General features: G+C 43.4%; 1 protein-coding gene across 1 annotated transcript in view; it reads left to right on the top strand.

Moving 5' to 3' along the window:
- PDE10A (phosphodiesterase 10A) overlaps positions 1-22,912 on the top strand; it is a 253,728-nt gene that overhangs the window by 199,583 nt on the left and 31,233 nt on the right. Inside the window, exons 11-13 of the mRNA XM_061130077.1 lie at positions 2,291-2,433; positions 5,120-5,212; positions 8,037-8,223. Coding sequence (XP_060986060.1) covers positions 2,291-2,433; positions 5,120-5,212; positions 8,037-8,223 — 423 coding nt within the window. The remainder of the gene's footprint in view (positions 1-2,290; positions 2,434-5,119; positions 5,213-8,036; positions 8,224-22,912) is intronic.

Raw genomic sequence — 22,912 nt, 5'->3', positions numbered from 1 at the left:
GTTGTGAGTAAAGTGTAATTTTAAAATATCGAAAATTTAAAAATATTATTCTCAAGTTTGACTTGCTGATATTTTTGTTATAATTTTTCTTCTCTTTCCAAGGTTGACTTGGTCTATGATTTCCTTTTTTTGTAGTATCTTTGTCAAGTTTCAGTATCAGTGACATAGGCAGGGGTTGTAAAAGGAACTGGAGAAGTTTTGTTCTATCTGAACTTGTGTGTTTGTGTGTGTTAGTTGCTTAGTCGTGTCTGACTCTTTGCAAACCCATGGACTGTAGTTCGCCAGGCTCCTCTATCCATGGGATTTCCCAGGCAAGAATACTGGAGTGGGTTGCCATTTCCTTCTCCAGAGGATCTTCCTGACCCAGGCATCTGTCTGAATTTACACTAGTTTAAATTAGATGAGACTTTATTTTTGCAGATTCTTAAATAATTTGTATTTGAAATTATTTGGGCCTGATGCCTTTTATGGGGATAATTTTTTTTTTTTTTTTACAGTATTTCAGTTGTCTGTTTATTCTGATTTCATTCAGATATTTCTCTCCCAAATTCGTTTTCTTTTTCTAGAAAATTGCCCATCTCATACAGATTTTTACAACTATTGACATAAATATGTGCCAGAGTATTAGGCAACTGACATGACCACTAAGGAGGCAGATTTCACTGTATATGATTTAACCATTCAGGGTCATTATTATTATTTAATAGTTCAAGATCACCTGAGTTTGCTAACAGTGCGGTCCCACCACTTCCTTCCTTCCTATATGTTGCTCCTCCTCCTCAAGTGCTTATTGAGAGTTGTTAGGTGTTAGAGGTATCTGGTGTGTTCTAACCTGAGGGCTGGCAAGCTTATTCTGAAGGGCCGATAGTAAAGCCTTATGCTTCGTGGGCCACAGTCTCCTACAATCATTCAAGGCTGCTATTGTAGCAGAACCACTCAGAAAGCGTGGTTCCGTCCCAGTGAAACTGTGTTTACAAGCACAGGCAAGCAGGGTGGGTTTACATGGCCTGAGAACGTTAGCTGACCTTTCTCTAAGCCTGGTTCTGGGCATTTGGGATACTGTGGAGGAAAGGAAGCAGTTTCTACTGCCCTGGAACTCATGAGTCAGCCAGTGGAGGAGACAGGTCACCTGGGAGTTGACACTCACGATGCCCAGGGTACTTGGTTCACGGTGCAGAAGGCGCATCCAGTGTTTGTTGGGTGAGTGAGTACAGCTTCTAACAGCAGGGAAGGCAGAGACAAAAGATGAGGAAGAACAGGTCCCTAAACCACTCTGATTTCTTTCTGTGAAATCTCTATGGTATTTAAACATGAGATCATATATTTTCCTCTGGCCACAAGGTGGCCTAGGAACCTTTCGCATAGACTTTGTGATGGTTCTTCTCTGAGCTGGCATTTCATGTCTGTCATCTAAAGGGTTGAAGTTGCCAGAATTCTGAATATATATAAATACAACTTTTGTGACATAGCTATAATCCCAGCCCACGGGGGACAGTGAGAAGTGTTAGGCATTAGAGAAATACGTGTTGAAGGGAACTGATGAACAAATGAATGGCTATATTAATACATAGTTTTCCATTCAGAAAGAGTAAAGTGTACTTGTTACAATAACTTAGGCCATGGAAGCAGCTCGTGTGAGTTAAAATACCAGATCCACCATCTACTAGCGGTGTGATAGTAGACAAGTTACCTCTCTGTGCCTCAGGTCTTCTAACGTGCAAAATGTCGTTGTGAGGGTTAAGTGAATCAGTGCACATAAGTAATGAAAAACTGGCACACGGTAAACAGTTACTAATTTTTGCACATTATTGTTAGTGTAATAAATAAAGTGCAGCTCATGTAAATAGGAACACTTGGAGTCTCATTAGAGGTTATATTTCATATTTTTTACAACTGGTGTTTCATAAACACCCACCATCGGAATAGATGCTGGCCTTGGAGCTGGCCTTGGAGCTGACTGAGACTCGGACCAGGGCGCCAGGGAGGCCTGGGAGGGTCCGGAAGAGGAGCCGAGATGCCAGGTTCTCGGGGAGTGAGCCCCCGGGGGTGCTGTGCTGCTCCCGCCCCGGCACTGCAGCAAGGATGCAGAGCAGCTGCTGGTGGCCGCACATGGCCAGGGACGTAGAATTAGTTTCGCCCTTGTGTGCCTGTATTTATCTAGTCATGATGCTCATTTCCCACCCTGTTCCAGTCTCGAACAGCCGCGATGCATATTTATTTCTGATAACGTTTACCTGCAGCCTCTCTGCGCCTCTCACCGGCTGACTCTCGTTTTCTCGTTTGTCTGTAGATATATGCAAAAAACCTGGTGAATGCCGACCGTTGTGCCCTTTTCCAGGTAGACCATAAGAACCAGGAGTTATATTCAGACCTTTTTGATATTGGAGAGGAAAAGGAAGGGAAGCCCGTCTTCAAGAAGACCAAGGAGATCAGGTACAGCGCGCAGGAGCGCGGCGTTGCTGACGGCAGCCGGGCAGCTGCTCTGTCACCCACTCGCCTGTGCCCATTCGCAGGTGTGCTGACCGCACTTGTCATTCTGTGATATCATTCCCACCAGGACCCGCCTCCTGAAGGTAGTGCTTCTGGGAATGACATTGCAGTGCCAGCGAAACCGCGCCTAGGAAGCTTTAGCGTCACTCCTGGAAATGCCGTCTTCCGGAGGCGGTCCTTTTGGAAATCATGTTGGAAAAACTTACTAGTGCTCCCAGGTAGGTAAAGGTGAGCCCCACCTGGAGTCTGCAAGGGCCTCCTGCGTCTAGGAGCAGGTGTACTCAGACAATTTTGCCCCCTCCCCCCTTGCAACCTGTAGAGCTGCCTGCAAGTCCGGACCGCAGTGAAAACCGACCCAGTGTATTTCCTAACTTCAACACATTATCCTGCAACCCAACAGCTGGCTTAACCGATCACAGAGCACTCTTGTGCTGCAGCTTGAAGCTAAAGAGTTCTTGGATCTGTCAGTGGCCGCTGTTGTCACGTACGTGAGCAGGACGGCATTTGGCTGGTGGCTCAGTCCTGCCACCATCGGAGCACCTATAGCGGCACCGCCACAGAACTAGCACGCATCAAGCAGAGCACTCAGACGCTGTCTTTCTTAAACATTCGCATTTCTTCTGTTTTATATATATATGTTGTTTAACTACTTTTCCACAAGGTACTCTAAAGTACCATGGTAGTTGCAACATTCTAAGTGAGATGCTGTCCCTCATTAGTAGGACTCGCTCTTCATCTGGGCTGTCTGTCTGCACTCAGGAAGCCTGGAATGTGCCCACACCTCCACCCGCCACGGGTGCCTCCCCTCCTGTGGTCCCGGGATGATAGTACGCCGTCCTCACTGACTGCAGAGCACTGACTCTGCCGAACTCTGACCGCAGGCGCCATAGAACTCTGACCGCGGGCGCCATAGAACTCTGACCGCAGGCACTATTTTTGAAGTTAAGTCGCTCAGTCGTATCTGACTCCTTGCGACCCCGTGGACTGTAGCCCACCAGGCTCCTCCATCCATGGGATTCTCCAGGCAAGAATCCATCCACTTCATCAATCCAATGATGATGATCCAATCCATCCAAGAATATATCCAATCCATCTAATCCATCTAAGAATATATCCAATTCTCCAGGCAAGAAGGTTGCCAATTCCTTCTCCAAGGGATCTTCTCGACACAGGGATGGAACCCAGGCCTCCCACATTGCAGGCAGACACTTTAACCTGTGAGCCACCAGGGAAGCAGGCACTATTTAGGTTTCTGTTAAAAAAAAAAAAAATTTTTTTTTTTTTCATTTGTTTGCTTAGAGCTGAGTAGATTCGTCTGGATGTAGTCATTTAGGTAAAGTCACTTCTCCTGCTGAAGGTTTGAGAGCTCCTCAGCAGGGCCGACGTTGGTCTCATTTTGAGGACATTAACTTGGAGCCTGCACTTACAAGCGTAGACAAAACAGGGAGCGGGGTGTGGTTGGCTGTAACTCTCTGGGCTGACCAGTCAGGGCCAGCCATTTATGTCAGGGTGTGTCCCTCGGTTTCCACTGGTGGGAGATAGCAGACCACACTGGGCTACCCCCAGACCAAGGAAATCAAGAATAAACCATGAAAGGGTTTCTGGTCCTCTGCTCAAGGCCGTCTGATTTGTTGTATTCATGTTGCTCAAAGCACAAGAAAGCGGGGGGCAAAAACAACCTTGCGTTTTATATAGTACAACGCTGGGTTCACTTGTTGATGTTTTAAGAAAAGTTAATTCTCTTTGGTGTCAATTCTCGTTTGAATTTTCCTTAGGGAAATCCACAGGGTGGAGCTTTATGTCAAGAATGATAATTTTCTATAATGTTGAAAACGTAATATTGTGAAAGCTGTTTTTCAGCTACTGAAATATGCAGCTATTGTGATTATAGATATCTTAACTATGTTTTGAATGAGAGCATATATTATTATAATATTGTAATGAGAAAACTATTTATAAATATGAAAATATATTTATGTATAAAAGAAAATACTGATTTTAGATATCAAAATATATCCAAGTGTAATCAGATAATGCCTGTATTTTGGCTGTTTTTAAGTTTAACAAATTAGAGAAGTGAAGATACCAGAAGTTGTAAAGTGCGTTATTTTGGTATAGCAGTTACATTGCAGAGGCCTTAAAATTGAGGTCCTCTATCTCACGATCATATAACCTGTGGGTTTGGTTATATGTGTGGTGGAAAGTATACTGGTGCTGACCTGCGTTCTTGTTTTTGTTGTGCCACTCATATTTTAAGTATATTGGCAAGTTACCAAACCCATATGGGTCTCCGCTCACAGGAAGAATTATTTAAAAATACTCATGTTGAAGCATCTTGTAAATTATAAGGTATTTTGCAATTCTAAAGAATTATTATTGGTCAGTGCAAGAGAAGGCTAGTTAATTTTTCAATTTCAGTTTGTGATTCAGCATAATTTAATACATTATGAATTATATCTTATAAGCTCTTCAAATGATTACCATGCAGTGTTTTTCTGCCTTACCTTTATACATTTTATAATAATACAAGCATTTAAAATAGAAGTCTTTTTTATTCAGTATTTGGTGGCGGTGAAGTGTCTCAAGTTATTCTACAACATCTGCATGCTCCTGTCTTCTGTATGTGCAGGTTTTCAATCGAGAAGGGAATCGCTGGCCAAGTAGCAAGAACCGGGGAAGTTCTGAACATTCCAGATGCCTACGCAGACCCGCGCTTTAACAGGTGAGACGGGCTCCTGTCCTCCAGCACCGCCTGCTTTCCGGTCCAGCTCAGCTGAAGCCTCTGCGGTAGGGACCCAGCTCTCCATGTCCCAGCTCAGTCAGCTTATTCCTCTTTGGTGCTGTTATACTTTCTTTGAACCAACTGATTATCAGTAGTCAGTGTTTTCAGATCTTTATAAGAAATGATGGATTCTAAACCACTGATTGTCTCCAGCTGTGCATACGTGCGTGCGAAGTCGTTTCACTCGTGTCCGACTTTGTGACCCCATGGACTGTAGCCTGCCAGGCTCCTCTGTCCATGGTATTCTCCAGACAAGAATACTGGAGTGGGCTGCCATGCACTCCTCTAGGGGAACTTCCCGATGCAGGGATCAATCTGGCATCTCCTGCATTGGCAGACAGATTCTTTACCACTAGCGCCACCTGGGAGGCCCCTGTCTCCAGCTACAGGAGTTTAAAATGTTTTAAGGAAAACTAAAAAGCAAGAGTTTAAATTTATAATTTTTTTTCATTATAATGTGATCATTTTGTCCTAAGCATATTCTTTAGCAAACCGTATCTTCAAAGGCTGTTAACACATAGTGATAAAAGTACCTATTTTGAATCCTGGCTCTGTCCTCTGTTACCTTTAGAATGACCCGACGTGAGGGACGTAATCTGTCGCAGCCTCAGTTGTTTTCTCATCTTTAAAATGGGCACATAATACCTGTTTTGTAGGGTTTTTTTTAATTTTACAATTAGAGAAAATATTCAGAAAAGGCCTGGCAACTTCACGTGACACAAAGTAGGAGCTCAGTCAGTGGCGGACTTTGTTGGATATCAGGGTTGCTAATAAATTTTTGTTTGTTTTGAGTTACTTTGGAGAACTAGAAACTGATTTATGTAATTTGATTAAAAAAACTTTCAAAGTTGAAAGTCTCAAGGCTGGTGCCCTGACTGTTGAAGGTAATGGTCACGTATTTTGATAGCAGTGTTCTGTGCATGCAAAATCGGGTTTCCTTTCGGGGATAGTTAACTAGCATAAGCAATGGGAAGTTTTTCAGGTGTTTGATTAATGTCATATATGCATAACTTTTATATAAACAGAGCTGTATCCCGGTAACATATTTTTTCAGTAAATTGAGTGTGCTGAAAATCTCAATTTTTGTCTTAGAAAAAGCCAACTTGTCGTTTTAGTACTTAAATATTGAAAATACTTTTATATCCTTATATAAAAGCTTTGTAAATAGCATGAAAAGGCAAGCAACAGATTGTGAGAAAAATTTGCAAAATATATATCTGGCAAAATATTTGTATCTAGCATATATATATATATTAAAGAAAACTTCCAAGATAACCCAATTTAATAAATAGGACACAAGATTTTAACAGATGCTTCACAAAATAAGATCAATGAATGGCCATCAAACAGATGAAATATATTTGATCTAAGGAAAATGTGAATTTAGTTGACTATGAAATCCTGTTATATACAAGCTTGAATGGCTAAAATTTTTAAAAATTGATGCTAGCAAGCGTTGGCAAGAATATGGAGAAGGGTGGATGCCCATACCTTGCCAGTGGGAGTGTATGTTTGCACAACCACCTTGGAGAATAGATTCACAGTGTCTTATAAAGTTCGGCACACAATTATAGCCCTCATTCAGCTCCACTCCTGGGTAACACTCCAGGAAAAACGGCACCTGTCCACACAAAGATTTGTAGACAAATCTTGAAGGCTGCATTATTCATAATTGCCCCAAACTGGCAATTAACAAATAATGTTCATTAACTGGTGAAGAGATAAATCAAATGTGATGTATCCATACCATGAGCTTCTGCAGTGGCTCAGTGGTAAAGAATCTGCCTGTCAATGCAGGAGACGAAGGCTTGATCCTTGGGTCAGAAAGATTCCCTGGAGAAGTGAATGGGTATCCACTCCAGTATTCTTGCCTGGGAAATCCCATGAACAGAGGAGCCTGGAGGGTTATAATCCATGAGGTCACAAAGAGTCGGATATGGCTGAGCAACTGAACGTGCACACAGGTATCCACACCATAGAATATACTCAGCAAACAAAAGGGCTGAACTGCTGGTACATGCAACACGGGTGAATCTCAGAATCATTGCCCTAAGTGAAAGACACCGATCAGAGGAGGTTACCACCTAACTCATCGCCTTTAGTTGTACAGTTGCTCCTATGGAACGACTCCTATTTTCAAAAACTGTTTTGAAACTGTTTCCCCTAAATCAGGAGTCAGCAAATCTCTTCTTTGAAGGACCAGACAATAAGTATTTTTGGCTTTGTCGGCCACAGCATCTGTGTCAGCTCTGCTGTAGGGCAGTGGGAATCCATCAGGGAATGGTGTGGTTGTGTCCCGTTTATGTTGTTTACAAAACTGGAGGGCGCTGGTTTGTACACAGTCTAGACGGCTGACCCCTGCTCCAAACTGTTACGGTGAGAAGTCCCATCTAAGTTTGTTCAGCAAGTTTATGGCTGTCATAAACCTGGCCAAGTGCAAACAAGCAGGTCCTTTTACCAAACGTATCAGACTTTTCCTCCAAGTCCGCAGCTTGCGTGTACTTTGTGATGTGGGATGCTTTAGAACCAAATGAGAAGCCGAACATCTCCTGGAGACCATTCTGAAAAACTCTCTTGAGAGCAGAACTGGGTTAGAATATTTTCAGAAAGGTTTTATTAAAAACCACTTGCGTGTCTTTGAGTTTAGACGCTAACAGTTGACTGCGGGCGAAGCGGGCCTGGGCTGAGTGTGTGACGGCGTGCTCTCCTCTCTCCCGCCTGTGGTGTCTCTTGTGCTGCCGTCTTGCCCCCGCTGTGGCCGCAGAGAAGTGGACCTGTACACGGGCTACACGACCCGGAACATCCTGTGCATGCCGATCGTCAGCCGGGGCAGCGTCATCGGCGTGGTGCAGATGGTCAACAAGCTCAGCGGCAGCGCCTTCTCCAAGACGGACGAGAACAACTTCAAGATGTTTGCTGTCTTCTGTGCTTTAGCCTTACACTGTGCCAATGTAAGTCACGGCCTTTTTACCACTTGGTATTAAATTCTATAAACTTTGAAAGTTTTTTTTTTTTCCCCTCCATTTCCTTTATAAAGCCAAAAGAGTGAGTCCTGGTTATGCGTATCTTAGGAAATACCTTAAAATTCCTTGAAAGGAAAAAAGGAGAAAAAACCAGCCTGATTTTTGCATTTATTTCAAGGTGTAAATTTGATAAAAAGAAAAATGAGGTGAACGTGTAAGGTTTACCTTTCCTGATAACTACCGATGTGATTATAGATGTAATCTACTGGTGTAGAGGAGGTTATCCAAACCCTTAGAGGTTGTCATTCATACTGCGCTTGAGACTCTTGCACCAAAAAGAAGAGAGAGTAATGACTCGAGACTCGAGTCTTAACACCACGCAGGGAAGTTTCCTCTGCGAGGAAAAGGGAGGCAGCTGCTCAACATGTTTGGCAGGTGCTGTGTGCAGGTGTGCTAAGTCGCTCCAGTTGTGTCTGACTCTTTGTGACCCTTTGGACTGCAACCCACCAGGCTCCTCTGTCCATGGGATTCTCCAGGCAAGAATGCTGGAGTGGGTTGCCATGCCCTCCTCCAGGGGATCTTCTCTGCCCAGGATTCGAACTTGTATCTGCTGCACTGGCAGGCAGATTCCTTATCAATGAGCCGCCTGATGCCGTGTATTCATTTAATCTTCACAACAGCCTGGCTCTGTGTACTGAACAGTAAGATGAGGTTCCATTTGTTTTATGAAGTCTCACTTTAAAAGAGCTGAATGTACCATCTTTCTTTTACATTTTAAATGAGTTAAACGCTTAGGATTCTATGAACTCTAGTAGTTACCTTTAGTGACATTCCTGGAATTCTGAACTTGGAGAAAATTTTATTAACCTTTTATAAAGCCAAATCAACATGCATGGGAAGTGTCACCTTAGTAACTTAGAGAAATGTGTCTTTTGGGAAATCCATAGGAGCAACCATGTAAGTGATGAAAAGAGCAGAGAAGACTCGGAACAAAACGGCAAAAGATAACAGTCTGGTGATGAGGGGTGACTGTGTGCAATGCAGTTAGTCCTTCCCGCATCCTGTGCCCTCTCTCGGGGGCTGTACTGTTGCCCGGCCCATCGGAGACAGGCTGGCGCAGCGTCAAATACTTTTTATACCAGTGTATCTCCTCATCAGTAAAGATATTGACAGAATACAGCTGTTTAGTTTAAAAGTTGCAGGAAATATAATTTCCACTATATTCTAAATATTGACTTTTATAATTTTTAAATATATTCAATGGAGTCTAGGTATTAGAATAATTTGACATCTATTAATAGTCCACTTCCCTGGAGGAGGGCATGGCAACCCACTCCAGTGTTCTTGCCTGGAGAATCCCATGCACAGAAGAGCCTTGGAGGGGTCCATGGGATCGCAAAGAGGTGTTCACAGCTGAAGCAACTTAGCACAGTCCACTTACAAATAGAATGAGAAGCTCTTTCAGTTCAGGTCAGTCGCTCAGTCGTGTCCGACTCTTTGCGACCCCATGAGCCGCAGCACCCCAGCCCTCCCTGTCCATCACCAACTCCCGGAGTTTACCCAACCCATGTCCGTTGAGTCGGTGATGCCATCCAGCCATCTCATCCTCTGTCGTCCCCTTCTCCTGCCCTCAATCTTTCCCAGCATCAGGTACCTTACCACTGAAAAACTTGGTATCATTCTTTTCTCTCTTTGAACATGTGTTTCTGTTACCCCACAAAAGTTTATTCTAATATATGTTATGCTTTAAAATGTTTTTTTTTTTTTATTATAATAGTCTAAAACAAACATGTGTAAGGAGTGTTAAAAATTAATTTTGACCTGTAATGTTATGTCATGGACCTCCTGGGTGGCACAGTAGCAAAGAACCCACCTGCCCATGCAGGAGATGCAAGAGACAAGGTTTGATTGCTGGGTCGGGAAGATCCTCTGGAGTAGGAAGTAGCAACCTGCTCCAGTATTCTTGCCTGAAAAATTTCATGGACAGAGGAGCCTGGAGGGCTACAGTCCATGGGGTTGCAGTGTCAGACACAACTGAGCAACTGGGTACACACATTCAGTTCAGGTCAGTTCAGTCGCTCAGCCATGTCTGACTCTTTGTGACCCCATGGACTGCAGCATGCAGGCCTCCCTGTCCATCACCAACTCCCGGAACTTGCTTAAACTCATGTCCATCAAGTCAGTGATGCCATCCAACCATCTCATCCTCTGTCGTCTCCTCCTCCTCCTGCCTTCAATCTTTCCCAGCATCAGGATCTTTTCCAATGAGTCAGTTTGTGACAAATACCACAGACTGGGTGACTTAAACTACAGAAGATTATGTTTCTGTGGTTTTGACAGCTGGAATTTAAAGATCCAAGTCCTGGAAGTTTGGTTTCTTCAGAGGCCTCTCTTCTAGGCCGGTGGCCGCCTGCCTTCTTGTGTCTCCAGTGGTCTTTTCTCCGTGATCGTCTCTGTTCTAATCTCGTCTTCTTATAAGAGCATAGCTCATTGGATTAGGGCCACCCTAGTGAAGTCTGTAGACCACTTTCCTTTCCTTCCTTGGGGCTTTCCCAGGGGCTCTGTTGGTAAAGAATCTGCTTGCAATGCAGGAGGCCCAGGTTCGAGCCCTGGGTAGGGAAGATTCTCTGGAGAAAGAAATGGCCACCCACTCTAATATTGTGCGTGGAGAATTCCATGGACAGAGGAGACAGGCAGGCTACAGTCCATGGTATCGCAAAGAGTCAGATACAACTGAGTGATTAATATTTTTTTTTTTTTTTTTTAGCATTCAACCTAGAATCATTCCTTATTCTGTGTCCTAGGCATTTTGAAGTGTATAGTGAAAGTGAAAGTCACTTAGTCATGTCTGACTCTTTGCAACCCCGTGAACTATACAGTCCGTGGAATTCTCCAGGCCAGTATACTGGAGTGGGTGGCCTTTCCCTTCTCCAGGGGATCTTCCCAACCTAGGGGTTGAACCCAGGTCTCCCGTATTGCAAGCGGATTCTTTACCAGCTGAGCCACCAGGGAAACCCAAGAATACTGGAGTGGGTAGCCTATGCCTTTTCCAGCAGATCTTCCCAACCCAGGAATCGAACCGGGGTCTCCTGCATTGCAGATGGATTCTTTACCAGCTGAGCTATCAGGGAAGCCCTTTTGAAGTGTATGGACGGGTTGTCTTGTAGGGCGTTTCTATTTTGATTTTGTCTGGTGTTTCCTCATGGCTCTGTCGTCATCATTTCGGCAGGAACATCTCAGCATGCTGTGTGTTCACGGTGCCCGCTGCGGGCAGGCTCTGAGAAGGAGGTGTCTGCCTGGTTTCTCCACTGAAACATCCTTTCCCCCTGTTGTCACTATTTCAGAAGAAAGTTTACACATAAGCCTGGATTTTCTTTGCTTTCTCTCTCTCTGTCTCTCTCTGCATATCAGAACTTCCTCCTAACTCCACAGAATTCCCTCCAGCTATTTTGTCTCCATCTTTGGGATGTTGCTCTCTGGGAATGTGTCTCCCTCTATTTCAGCATCAAGTTTATTTGTACTTATCATCTTTGCTTTTGGGGAAGGCATAAGAGTTGCTTTCATCTTGAGTCGAGGGGAACAGGAAGAGTTTTATTATAGCAATTGCTCTTAATATGAACTCCACATGAGCCAAGAGGCCAAAGAGCATGACAATCCTGTCATCAAAAATTGTTTTTAATGATCTATCAGATTCAAATTTATTTAGGTCCACCTTCAGTACCTTATGAAAGCTTTAGAAACCACGTTTAAATCTTATTGACACCAGGATTTAAGAGATTTTCCTACTAGTGATACTTGAGAAAGGCGTGATTTGAAATGAGAGGTGGGAAAAGATCATTTTTAGGTAAGAGTCCATGTGAAAATTAAGGCAGTGGAACTTGATCTTAAAATCCATCCATGTTTCTGTGCACCCCTTGAGGAATTACTGTGTCCATCCCAGGGTAGGCACTATGAAGCCGATTCAGCTGTGCTGTTGAGAAGCTTGCCCAGGGTGTTTTCAAAGCTCTTCTTAACACTGATTGTTGCATCAGAAACACGGACTCAGCCACGATCAATTATACGAACCCGAATGCTAAAGTGAAACAAGAAAAATGACACTCTTTCTGAAAAACCATGAAGAAGTTGACATGCATTCGATTTTTATGTTGGGGCAAAGTTAGTGGAGTTCGTTTATAGTGAAACTGACTTTTTATAAACACTTTGAAACTCACCAGAACTATTTCTGCTCTCCTGCCGTGACAGATAGTGTATGCGCCACAGTTTCATAGAAAGTCAGCTCCTGGTGGCGGGCTCTGGGGGTAAACCGCTCTTAGATCGAGCAGACCCAGGCCTGGCTGTTACCTGAAGGTGCATGTTGAAATCCAGGCGGTGCAGCCTCAGCTCTCTGTGTGGAGTTAATTGCCACTTTTTAAACTGCAGCGCATCTTCTCCCCATGAGACCTTATAAACACTGCATGGTTTGGGACAGTGCCTCCAAACTCAGAAAGCATGACAGCCTCTGGCCCCACAGCTCAGGCGCGCCCCCCACCCCCACCCCGCTCTCTCCACGCGCCTTCCCGTCTGGGGAGCAGCTGGTCCTGGAGCTGTTCCTGCTGCAATGCCGAGGGGAGGCCAACTGTACTGCCCTTCTCTACAGTAACACTGGCTTTGTTGAGGCAAGCGTCCTCCTAAAGAAAAAAGAAAATGCAGAGAGCGCCCACTGTGTGTCCGTGTCTGTAAGCCAGCAATTGGTTTCTTTGCAAGAGTTTCCTGTCAGAGCCTTCTTCAGGGGAGGATGTCAGATCACAGACCTCTAGATCTGGATCCTGGTTCCTTCGTTAGTCCCACAACAATCCCAAGTGAGGCTGTGATTAGCTCCACTTGATGTGAGAAAGAACAGATATGTATGTGGATGCAGTAACGGGGAAGGTCCTGCAGTGCGTGTGTGGCCGGCCGGCCGGCTTTGGACGTGGCCCCGGAGTCCTCGGAGCACTGCCCTCACCCGCCCGCAAGAAAGACAGCGTTGTGAACACTTCCGTCTCAGATTCAGTCAAGGGAGAAAACATCATTTCTCTGCATCTTGGAACCGTGGTCTCCATAAACTGGAATAGCCGTGCAGGCAGAGGAAGCCACGCGTCAGATGCTGTATTTTTTCGACAGTGTATTTTTAGCCACTCGATTCTTTTTTATCAGTTCGGTTCTTAGTGGGGACGTCAGTCTGTTGATTTTTTCCCCGTGTTGGTCTCTTCTCTCCTGGATGTCTTCACTCTTCCATTCCTTCACTTACTTGAGTTTTACTTACTTACTCAGATCCGTCTGGAATTGCTTCCCCTGGGGGAGAGCCAGGTAACTTTGTCTCTCTGCAGGGCCCTCAGCCCAGGAACTCCTCTCTGCGGCCACAGCCGGGCCCCTGGCCCCGCGCAGGGCACGGGGCCAGCCTCGCTGGGCCTGGCGTTGGCCTCGCCCCTGTAGCCCTATTTCATGCTACTGCCTACAGAGCACAAGGCTTCCTGTCCACACCGGTGTGGACCGTATCTTTCATTTTAGGTTTATTTAGGGGGCTAGATTAACTTCAATAATGACATCATTTAATGCTACTGACAGACATCACAGTGAAAGTCTGTACTTAAGCAGATATTTCGTCAGTTAGGTTGGGCGTGTGAATTGAATAAAGGAGAAAGCGCATCCAGTTTGTAACAGCAGGAGTTGAGCCACTTGCACCTATGGATTGCCTGCAGCCAGCGCTGAGCTGGTAAAGCCAGCTCTCTAACCAAGAAGGGGCCTGACGCGTAGCGCTTCCCGGTTCCTGTGGAGTGCGGACTCCCGCTCGGACAGGCGCGCCCGAGGGGCATCCTGAGGGCAGAGCCGGGGGCCAGTGCCCGTCCTCAGCAGGTGGGACACACACACACAGCCCTGAAACTCGAGTTCTTCAGCAGGCTGAGCCCTCGGGGCCCAGCGGCGGGCCGCCGTGCCGGAGGAGGTGGTCATCGCCGACAGCCCTGGGAGCCTGCCGGCCCCTTGCCCGGGTTTGTTCTGTTCCTGACGTGTGAGACCCCATGGGAGCCTCGCGTCCTTCCCGACTCGGGCGCTGCACTGTCCAGTCTGCACCTGGGAGACCTGGGGCGCAGAGAACTCAAGTCACTTGCCTAAAGGCGCACAGCTGGTCAACGCAGGAGAGGAGGTTCGGCCCAGGGAGATGAGCTGGAGTCTGGTTCTTAGCTGGGGTGCCTTTAGGTGAGTCCAGGCCTCCTGTGAATGTGGATAACGGCGGGGCATCCCCCGCACACCCCCGTGTCTGTGCAGAGAGTCAGTAAGTAGGGGCACCGTTTCATAAGACTATGCGTGGTCGTATTCTTCCCACGTGGTGGACACAAGCTAGGTTATATTCCTGTCTCCAGGTCGTCATTTTTCTGCCTTTTGTGCCTTTTCCACATCCTCGTGTCTTAGAGTAATACCTCATCCAAATCAATGGCAGCCTCCTCTCCTAGCTGTCTCTTCTGTCTGGACAGTGAGCCCAAATTAACTACTCAGCTGTCACAGACAAATAATTTGTACAAAGTCAACACACAACATGGTGTTCTATCTTCATTAACAGAGTGCAGTGGGGTGAATAAAGTGGAATCATTTATTAATAATATATTATTTTCTACTCTTCATATTGAAGGTCATTTAGAAAACAGGGACTCAAGTAGCTATAAAATTCGCCAAAACTAATTCTTTTTTTGCTGTAAAGTTTTACTTCCTTACATTGATTACAAAATTAAAAAATAAATTAAAATTAATAGATTAGATGTTTACAAACAATATAAACTTATTAAAATTATAGATAATGACAAATAAAAATGTAACTTATTCTCAGCAGAGGTCATAAGCTTATAAATGATGAAAATTAGACTATTTTGTGAGGATGACAAAAGTAGTGTATACAGAGCACTTAACAGGCTTCTGGCCACCTAGTAAGTGTTCACTGGTGTTAATGACGGTGGTAGCAATTTTGTTTTGCTGCCTCATATAGTTACTTTTACGAGCACCGTCCGCACAGGACTGCACTGAATAAGCAGGCAGTACTGACTCACAGTAACTACCACGTAAACCCCGTTGATCGTTCGCCCTCCTGCCAGGACCTACAGTATCATCTCGAGCGGAAGGGATGTGACGGTCCTCTGAGGGTTGGGAGGAGAACGTGAGACCTTCTTTCAGGGAGTGCTGTTAGGGAAGGTCCATTTTCTTGATTGTGCATACACGGATGGAGCTTTCACCCAGTTCATCCGTCAGGCGGCTGTGTCTGGTCCAGGGTGTGGTCTCCTGTGACGGGGCCTTCTATCCTACAAGGAAGAAGAGCAGACAGTGGTGTCCAGCCTGCACTTTTAAGCCTGATCCAGCTTTTCCTCAACCATGTTAGGAGGACAGCGTTGCAGTGTCCACTCATTTCCCTTGTGCTACGAAGGCTTTGCTACTTGCGGCAAAACACTTGGAATGGTTGTTGAATTCATTGTTTATTTACACATATTTCTTTCACAAAAAGATAACAATTCCAAATTGCTAATCTTTTTCTGATAACAAATTGACAGTATTTTGTTACTTATAAGACATATTCAAAGAAATGAACATTTAATCTGAACTTTCAAATTGCCAGAAACATTAAGGCCGAATAAGAAGATAATTGCTTTTCCAGATAAACTCATACCACGAAGAGAGTACTTTGAAAACAGTTATTTTCCATCATCATCATGTGACTTTTTGCTGAAATTTATGTGTCACATACACAAATTACCACGTACCTTTACAAAGACTAGGAGCAAGCATTTTTTAAAAAAAAGTTTACTGAGGCTTATAAATATACAATGAACTGCATGTGTTTAGAGTGTGCAGTCTGACAACTGTACACACACACACACACACACACACACACACACACACACACACCCCTGATGACTGGTGTGTCCATCACCCCCAGCAGTCTCTGTGACCCCTCCCATGCAATCCTCCCCATCTTCATCACCCCGTTTCAGGCAACCACTATTGTACTTCCTGTAACTTACTTTGAATTTTCTAGAACTGTTTTATATGACTGGAATCACAAAATCTGTGTTCCTTTCTGTCTGACTTCTTTTCCTTAGCACAATTATTTTGAGATTCATCCATGACACTGCGTGTGTAAATAGTTCATTCTCTATTACTGAGTATTCCATTGTATGGATACATTATGAGCTGTTTGTTTAGCCACCTGTTGATGGAAATTTGAGTTATTTCGCTTTTGGCTGTTGCAAATAAAGCTGTCCAAGTCTGTGTGTGGGCATGTGCTTCCATTTCTCCTGAGTAAATGCCTAGACTGGTGGGGTTTTGTGGTGGGGGGATGTTTAAGAAACTGCCAAACCAACTGACTTCCCATATTCCCAGCATCACTGGGAGTGTTCCAGTCTCTACACATTTGCATCTCTATGTCTTCTTTAGTGAAGTGTCTGCTCAAATCATTTGCCTATTGTTTGTGATTTCTGGTTTTTATTACTGAGTTTTGACAGTTCTTTTATGTATTCTAGACGCAAGTCATCTGTCAGATGACTTATTTGCAAATATTTGCTCCCAGTGTTTGGCTTGTCTTTCTCTCAACATTTTTTTCTTAAGAACAGTTTTTTTTTTTTTTTTTTTTTTGTAAATTATTTATTTTAATTAGAAACTAATTACAATATTGTGGTGGTTTTTGCCATACATTGACACAAATCAGCCATGGGTGTACATGTGTTCCCCATCCTAAACCTCCTCCCACCTCCCTCCCCATCCCATCCTTCTGGGTCATCCCAGGGCACCAGACCTGAGCACCCTGTCTCATGCATTGAACATGAACTGGCGATCTGTTTCACATATAATAATATACATGTTGCAATGCTATTCTCTCAAATCATCCCACCCTTGCATTCTCCCACAGAGTCCAAAAGACTGTTCTATACATCTGTGTCTCTTTCACTGTCTCGCATATAGGGTCATTGTTACCATCTTTCTAAATTCCATATATATGTGTTAATATACTGTATTGGTGTTTTTCTTTCTGACTTACTTCACTCTGTATGATAGGCTTCTTAAGTGTAAGAGGGTTCCCTTTTCTCCACACCCTCTCCAGCATCTATTGTTTGTAGACTTTTGGATAGCAGCCTTTCTGACCGGCATGAGATGTTACCTCATTGTGGTTTTGATTTGCATTTCTCTGATAATGAGTGATGTTGAGTATCTTTTCATGTGTTTGTTAGCCATGTGTGTGTCTTCTTCGGAGAAATGTCTGTTTAGTTCTTTAGCTCATTTTTTGATTGGGTCATTTATTTTTCTGGAATTGAGCTGCAGGAGCTGCTTGTATATTTTTGAGATTAATTCTTTGTCAGTTGTTTCTATTGCAATTATTCTCTCCCATTCTGAAGGCTTTCTTTTCACCTTGCTTATAGTTTCCTTCATTGTGCAAAAGCTTTTCAGTTTAATTAGGTCCCATTTGTTTATTTTTGCTTTTATTTCCTTTACTCTGGAAGGTGGGTCATAGAGGATCCTGCTGTGATTTATGTTGGAGAGTGTTTTGCTTATGTTTTCCTTTAGGAGTTTTATAGTTTCTGGTCTTATGTTTAGATCTTTAATCTATTTTGAGTTTATTTTTGTGTATGGTGTTAGAAACTGTTCTAGTTTCACTCTTTTACAAGTGGTTGACCAGTTTTCCCAGCACCACTTGTTAAAGAGATTGTCTTTTCTCCATTGTATATTCTTGCCTCCTTTTTCAAAGATAAGGTGTCCATAGGTTCGTGGATTTATCTCTGGGCTTTCTGTTTTGTTCCACTGATCTATATTTCTGTCTCTGTGCCAGTACCATACTGTTTTGATGGCTGTAGCTTTGTAATATAGTCTGAAGTCAGGCAGATTGATTCCTCCAGTTAAGAACGGTTCTTAATTTTGAAGAAGTCTAGCATTATTTTTTTCTTTTTGTGATCATGATGTCTGCGTTGTATCAAAGAAATATTTATCTGACCTAAGGTGATGACGATTTTCTCCTGTGTTGTCTTCTAGAAGTTTTACAGGTTTTACATTTAAGTCTGTGGTTGATTTGAGTAAGTTGTTGCATATGGTATAAGATGAGGATCAACATTTACTTGTTTGTTTTGCACCCAAGTGCCCAATTGGTCAGCTCCCTGAGGGGTATAGACTCTTCTTTCTCTGATGTCTTGCCTTGTACTTTTGTTGAAAACCAGCTGACCATATGTATTCATTCTCCTGATGGCCCAACCCCTTTATCACTGAAATGATCTCCTTGGTAATAATGTTTACTCTGAAATCTACTTTATTAGGTATCTGGAATTTAGAGCATTCCCATTTTCTCTAGACTGGTATTAAATGTTAAATAACTTTTCCAATCTTTTGTTATTGTTGTTCAGTCCCTAAGTCATGTCCAACTCTTCGTGATCCCATGGACTGCAGCTTGCCAGGCTTCCCTGTTCTTTACTATCTCCCTGAATTTGCCCAGACTCATGTCCATTGAGTCAATGATGCCATCCAACCATCCCATCCTCTGTTACCCTCTTCTCCTCTTGCCCTCAATCTTTCCAAGCATCGGAGTCTTTTCCAGTGAGTCAGCTCTTCGCATCAGGTGGCCAAAATATTGAAGCTTCACCTTAAGCCTCAGTCCTTTCAATGAATATTCAGGGTTGATTTACTTTAGGATTGACTGCTTTGATATCACTGCTGTCCAAACGACTCTCAAAAGTTTTCTCTAGTACCACATTTTGAAAGCATCAATTCTTTGGTGTTCAGCCATCTTTGTGGTCCAACTGTTACATCCATACATGACTATTAGGAAAACCATAGCTTTGACTATACAGACCTTTGTCAGCAAAGTAATGTCTCTGCTTTGTAATATGCTGCCTAGGTTTGTCATGGCTTTTCTTCTAAGGAGCAATCGTCTTTTAATTTCATGGCTGCAGTCACTGTCCACAGTGACTTTTGGAGCCCAAGAAAAATAAAGTCTGTCACTATTTCCACTTTTTCCCCATCCAATTGCCATGAAGTGATGGGACCAGATGCCATGATCTTTGTTTTTTGAACGCTGAGTTTTAATCCAGCTCTTTCACCTTCATCAAGAAGCTCTTTAGTTCCTCTTCACTTTCTGCCATTAAAGTGGTGTTATCTGCATATATGAGGTTGTTGATATTTCTCTCCGTGGTCTTGATTCCAGCTTGTGATTCATCCAGCCCAGCATTTTGCATGATGTACTCTGCATCTAAGTTAAATAAACAAGGTGACAATATACAGCCTTGACATACTCCTTTCCCAATTTGGAACCAGTCCATTGTTCCATGTCCAGTTCTAACTGTTGTTTCTTGTCCTGCATACAGGTTTTTCAGGAGACAAGTCAGGTGGTCTGGTATTCTCATCTTTTTAAGAATTTTCCAGTTGTGATCTACACAGTCAAAGTATTTAGGGTAGTTAATGAACCAGAATATGAAGTCAAGTGGGCCTTAGGAAGCATCACTATGAACAAAGCTAGTGGAGGTGATGGAATTCCAGCTGAGCTCTTTCAACTTCTAAAAGATGATGCTGTGAAAGTGCTGCACTCAATATGCCAGCAAATTTGGAAAACTCAGCAGTGACCACAGGATTGGAAAAGGGCAGTTTTCATAGCAATCCCAAAGAAAGGCAATGCCAGAGAATGCTCAAACTACTGCACAATTGCACTCATCTCACACACTAGTAAAGTAATCTTCAAAATTCTCCAAGCCCGGCTTCAACAGTACGTGAATCAAGAACTTCCAGATGCTCAAGCTGGACTTAGAAAAGGCAGAGGAACCAGAGATCAAATTGCCAGCATCCACTGGATCTTTGAAAAAGCAAGAGAGTTCCAGAAAAACATCTATTTCTGCTTTCTTGACTATGCCAAAGCCTTTGACTGAGTGGATCACAATAGACTGTGGAAAATTCTGAAAGAGATGGGAATACCAGACCACCTGACCTGCCTCTTGAGAAATCTGTATGCAGGTCAGGAAGCAACAGTTAGAACTGGACATGGAACAACAGACTGGTTCCAAGTAGGAAAAGGAGTACATCAAGGCTGTATATTGTCACCCTGCTTATTTAACTTATATGCAGAGTACATCATGAGAAACGCTGGGCTGGATGAAGCACAAGCTGGAATCAAGATTGCTGGGAAAAATATCAGTAACCTCTGATGTGCAGATGACACCACCCTTATGGCAGAAAGCAAAGAACTAAAGAACCTCTTGATGAAAGTGAAAGAGGAGAGTGAAAAAGTTGGCTTAAAGCTAACATTCAGAAAAATAAGATCATGGCATCCGGTCCCATTACTTTATGGCAAATAGATGGGGATACAGTGGAAACAGTGGTAGACTTTATTTTTGGGTGCTCCAAAATCACTACAGATGGTGACTGCAGCCATGAAATTAAAAGACAATTACTCCTTGGAAGAAAAGCTATGACCAACCTAGATAGCATTTTAAAAAGCAGAGACATTACTTTGCCAATACAAGTCTGTCTAGTCAAAGCTATGGTTTTTCCAGTGGTCATTATGGATGTGAGAGTTGGACTATAAAGAAAGCTGAGTGCCAAAGAATTGATGCTTTTGAACTGTGGTGTTGGAGAAGACTCTTGAGAGTCCCTTGGACTGCAAGGAGATCCAACCAGTCTATCCTAAAGGAAATCAGTCCTGAATATTCATTGGAGGGACTGATGTTGAAGCTGAAACTCCAATAGTTTGACCACCTGATGTGAAGAACTGACTCATTTGAAAAGACCCTGATACTGGGAAAGATTGAAGGCAGGAGGAGAAGGGGACGACAAAGGATGAGATGGTTGGATGGCATCACCGACCCGATGGACATGAGTTTGAGCAAGATCCAGGATTTGGTGATGGACAGGGAGGCCTGGTGTGCTGCAGTCCATGGAGTCACAAAGAGTCAGACATGACTGAGCGACTGAACTGAACTGAACTGAATGAGCCAGAAGTAGATGTGTCTCGAACTCTCTTGTTTTTCTATGATCCAATGGATGTTGGCAATTTGATCTCTGGTCCCTCTGACTTTTATAAATCTAGCCTGAACATCTGGAAGTTCTCAGTTCACGTACTGCTGAAGTCTAGTTTGAAGGATTTTAAGCATAATCTTGCTAGCATGTGAAATTAGAGCAATTATACAGTAATTTGAACATTCTTTGGCATTTTGGAATTGGGATGAAAACTGACCTTTTCCAGTCCTGTGGCCACTGCTGAGTTTTACAAATTTCCAGCCTTTTACTCTTACCCTGTGAAGTGTGAAATTTGCTCAGTCGTGTCCAACTCTTTGAAACCCCATGAATTATACAGTCCATGGAATTCTCTAGGCCAGAATACTGGAGTGGGTAGCCTTTTCCTTCTCTAGGGGATCTTCGCAGCCCAGAGATCAAACTCAGGTCTCCTGCATTGCAGGCGGATTCTTTACCAGCTGAGCCACAAGGGAAGACCCTATCTGAGTCTTTGTTTTATTTAAAGTAGGGTTCTTTCTTGTAGACAGTGTGAGTTGGGGTTTTGCTTCGTGCTCAGTCAGATAACCTTTTCTTTTAATGAGGTTATTTAGACCAGGCATGTCTTGTGCTTAGGTATACATCCATAATCTTGTTATTTGTTTTGTTTATTCCATCTGTTTTGTGATTCCTTTTCCCTCTCTGTCTTCAAAAGTTGAATTTTTGAAAAAAATTATTTTGTCACACAGCTTTTAACTTATTGAAATCTGCTGTATAATGAATTTCACTGATTGTTGCTGGTTTTGAACCTGATTGACAATATATAAAGATGTTGCTGCTTAATTTGCAAAAATAACTGATTTACATCAGGGGAAATGGAAATTCATCTGAATTTCAGTTAAAGATGTTAGTGATCAGCGAGCAAAACTATGAGTGTGATGTGTAAGAACAGACAGTACTACATTTATTCTATTTGACTCCACATACTTTTTGGCATCACCAACTCAACAGACACGAGCTTGAACAAGCTCTGGGAGTTGGTGATGCACGGGGAAGCCTGGCGTGCTGCCATGGGGTCACAAAGAGTCCGACAGGACTGAGCGACTGAACTGAACTTTTTGGCATATTTTTTTCCAGTAGGTGGTGCTACTGGTAAGGAACCTGCCTGCCTGCCAAGGCAGGAAATGGAAGGGAAGTGGGTTCGATTCCGGGGTAGGGACGACCCCCTACAGCAGGGCATGGCAGCCCACTCCAGTGTCTTGCCTGGAGAATAGCATGGACAGAGGGGCCTGGAGGGCGACCGTCCACAGTGTCCCAAAGAGTCAGACACGACTGAGCGACTTAGCAGACCACGCACTCGCGCACTTTTTGGCATGTTTACTCCACCAGTACCACTGTTTCTATGTTATATTAAACACCACCATCTCACCAAGTAATAAGGAGAAAACCTTGACAATTGGTGACATACCGTTATAGTGCTTCATTTTAAAATATATAATTGTTTAGTGTGAGCAAAAGTCATGCTAAGTAAATAAAATTAAATATTTTAAACATATGTACTTTTTATCTTTTAAAATTTTGATTGTATTTTCATTTATAATACAAACAGTATATTAGCACAGTGTGTAATTTCTGAAGGGCATACATCTATTACATGTGCATCTATAAACTTATTTTACCAAGAAAGAACTTTACAATCAAAATATTTTCATACTCCCTG

This window comes from Dama dama, chromosome 26 (assembly GCF_033118175.1).
Source record: "Dama dama isolate Ldn47 chromosome 26, ASM3311817v1, whole genome shotgun sequence".
NCBI classification, from domain to species: Eukaryota; Metazoa; Chordata; class Mammalia; order Artiodactyla; family Cervidae; genus Dama; species Dama dama.
The sequence above is the reverse complement of the archived record's forward strand: the minus strand, read 5'-3'. Positions and strand labels throughout refer to the sequence as shown.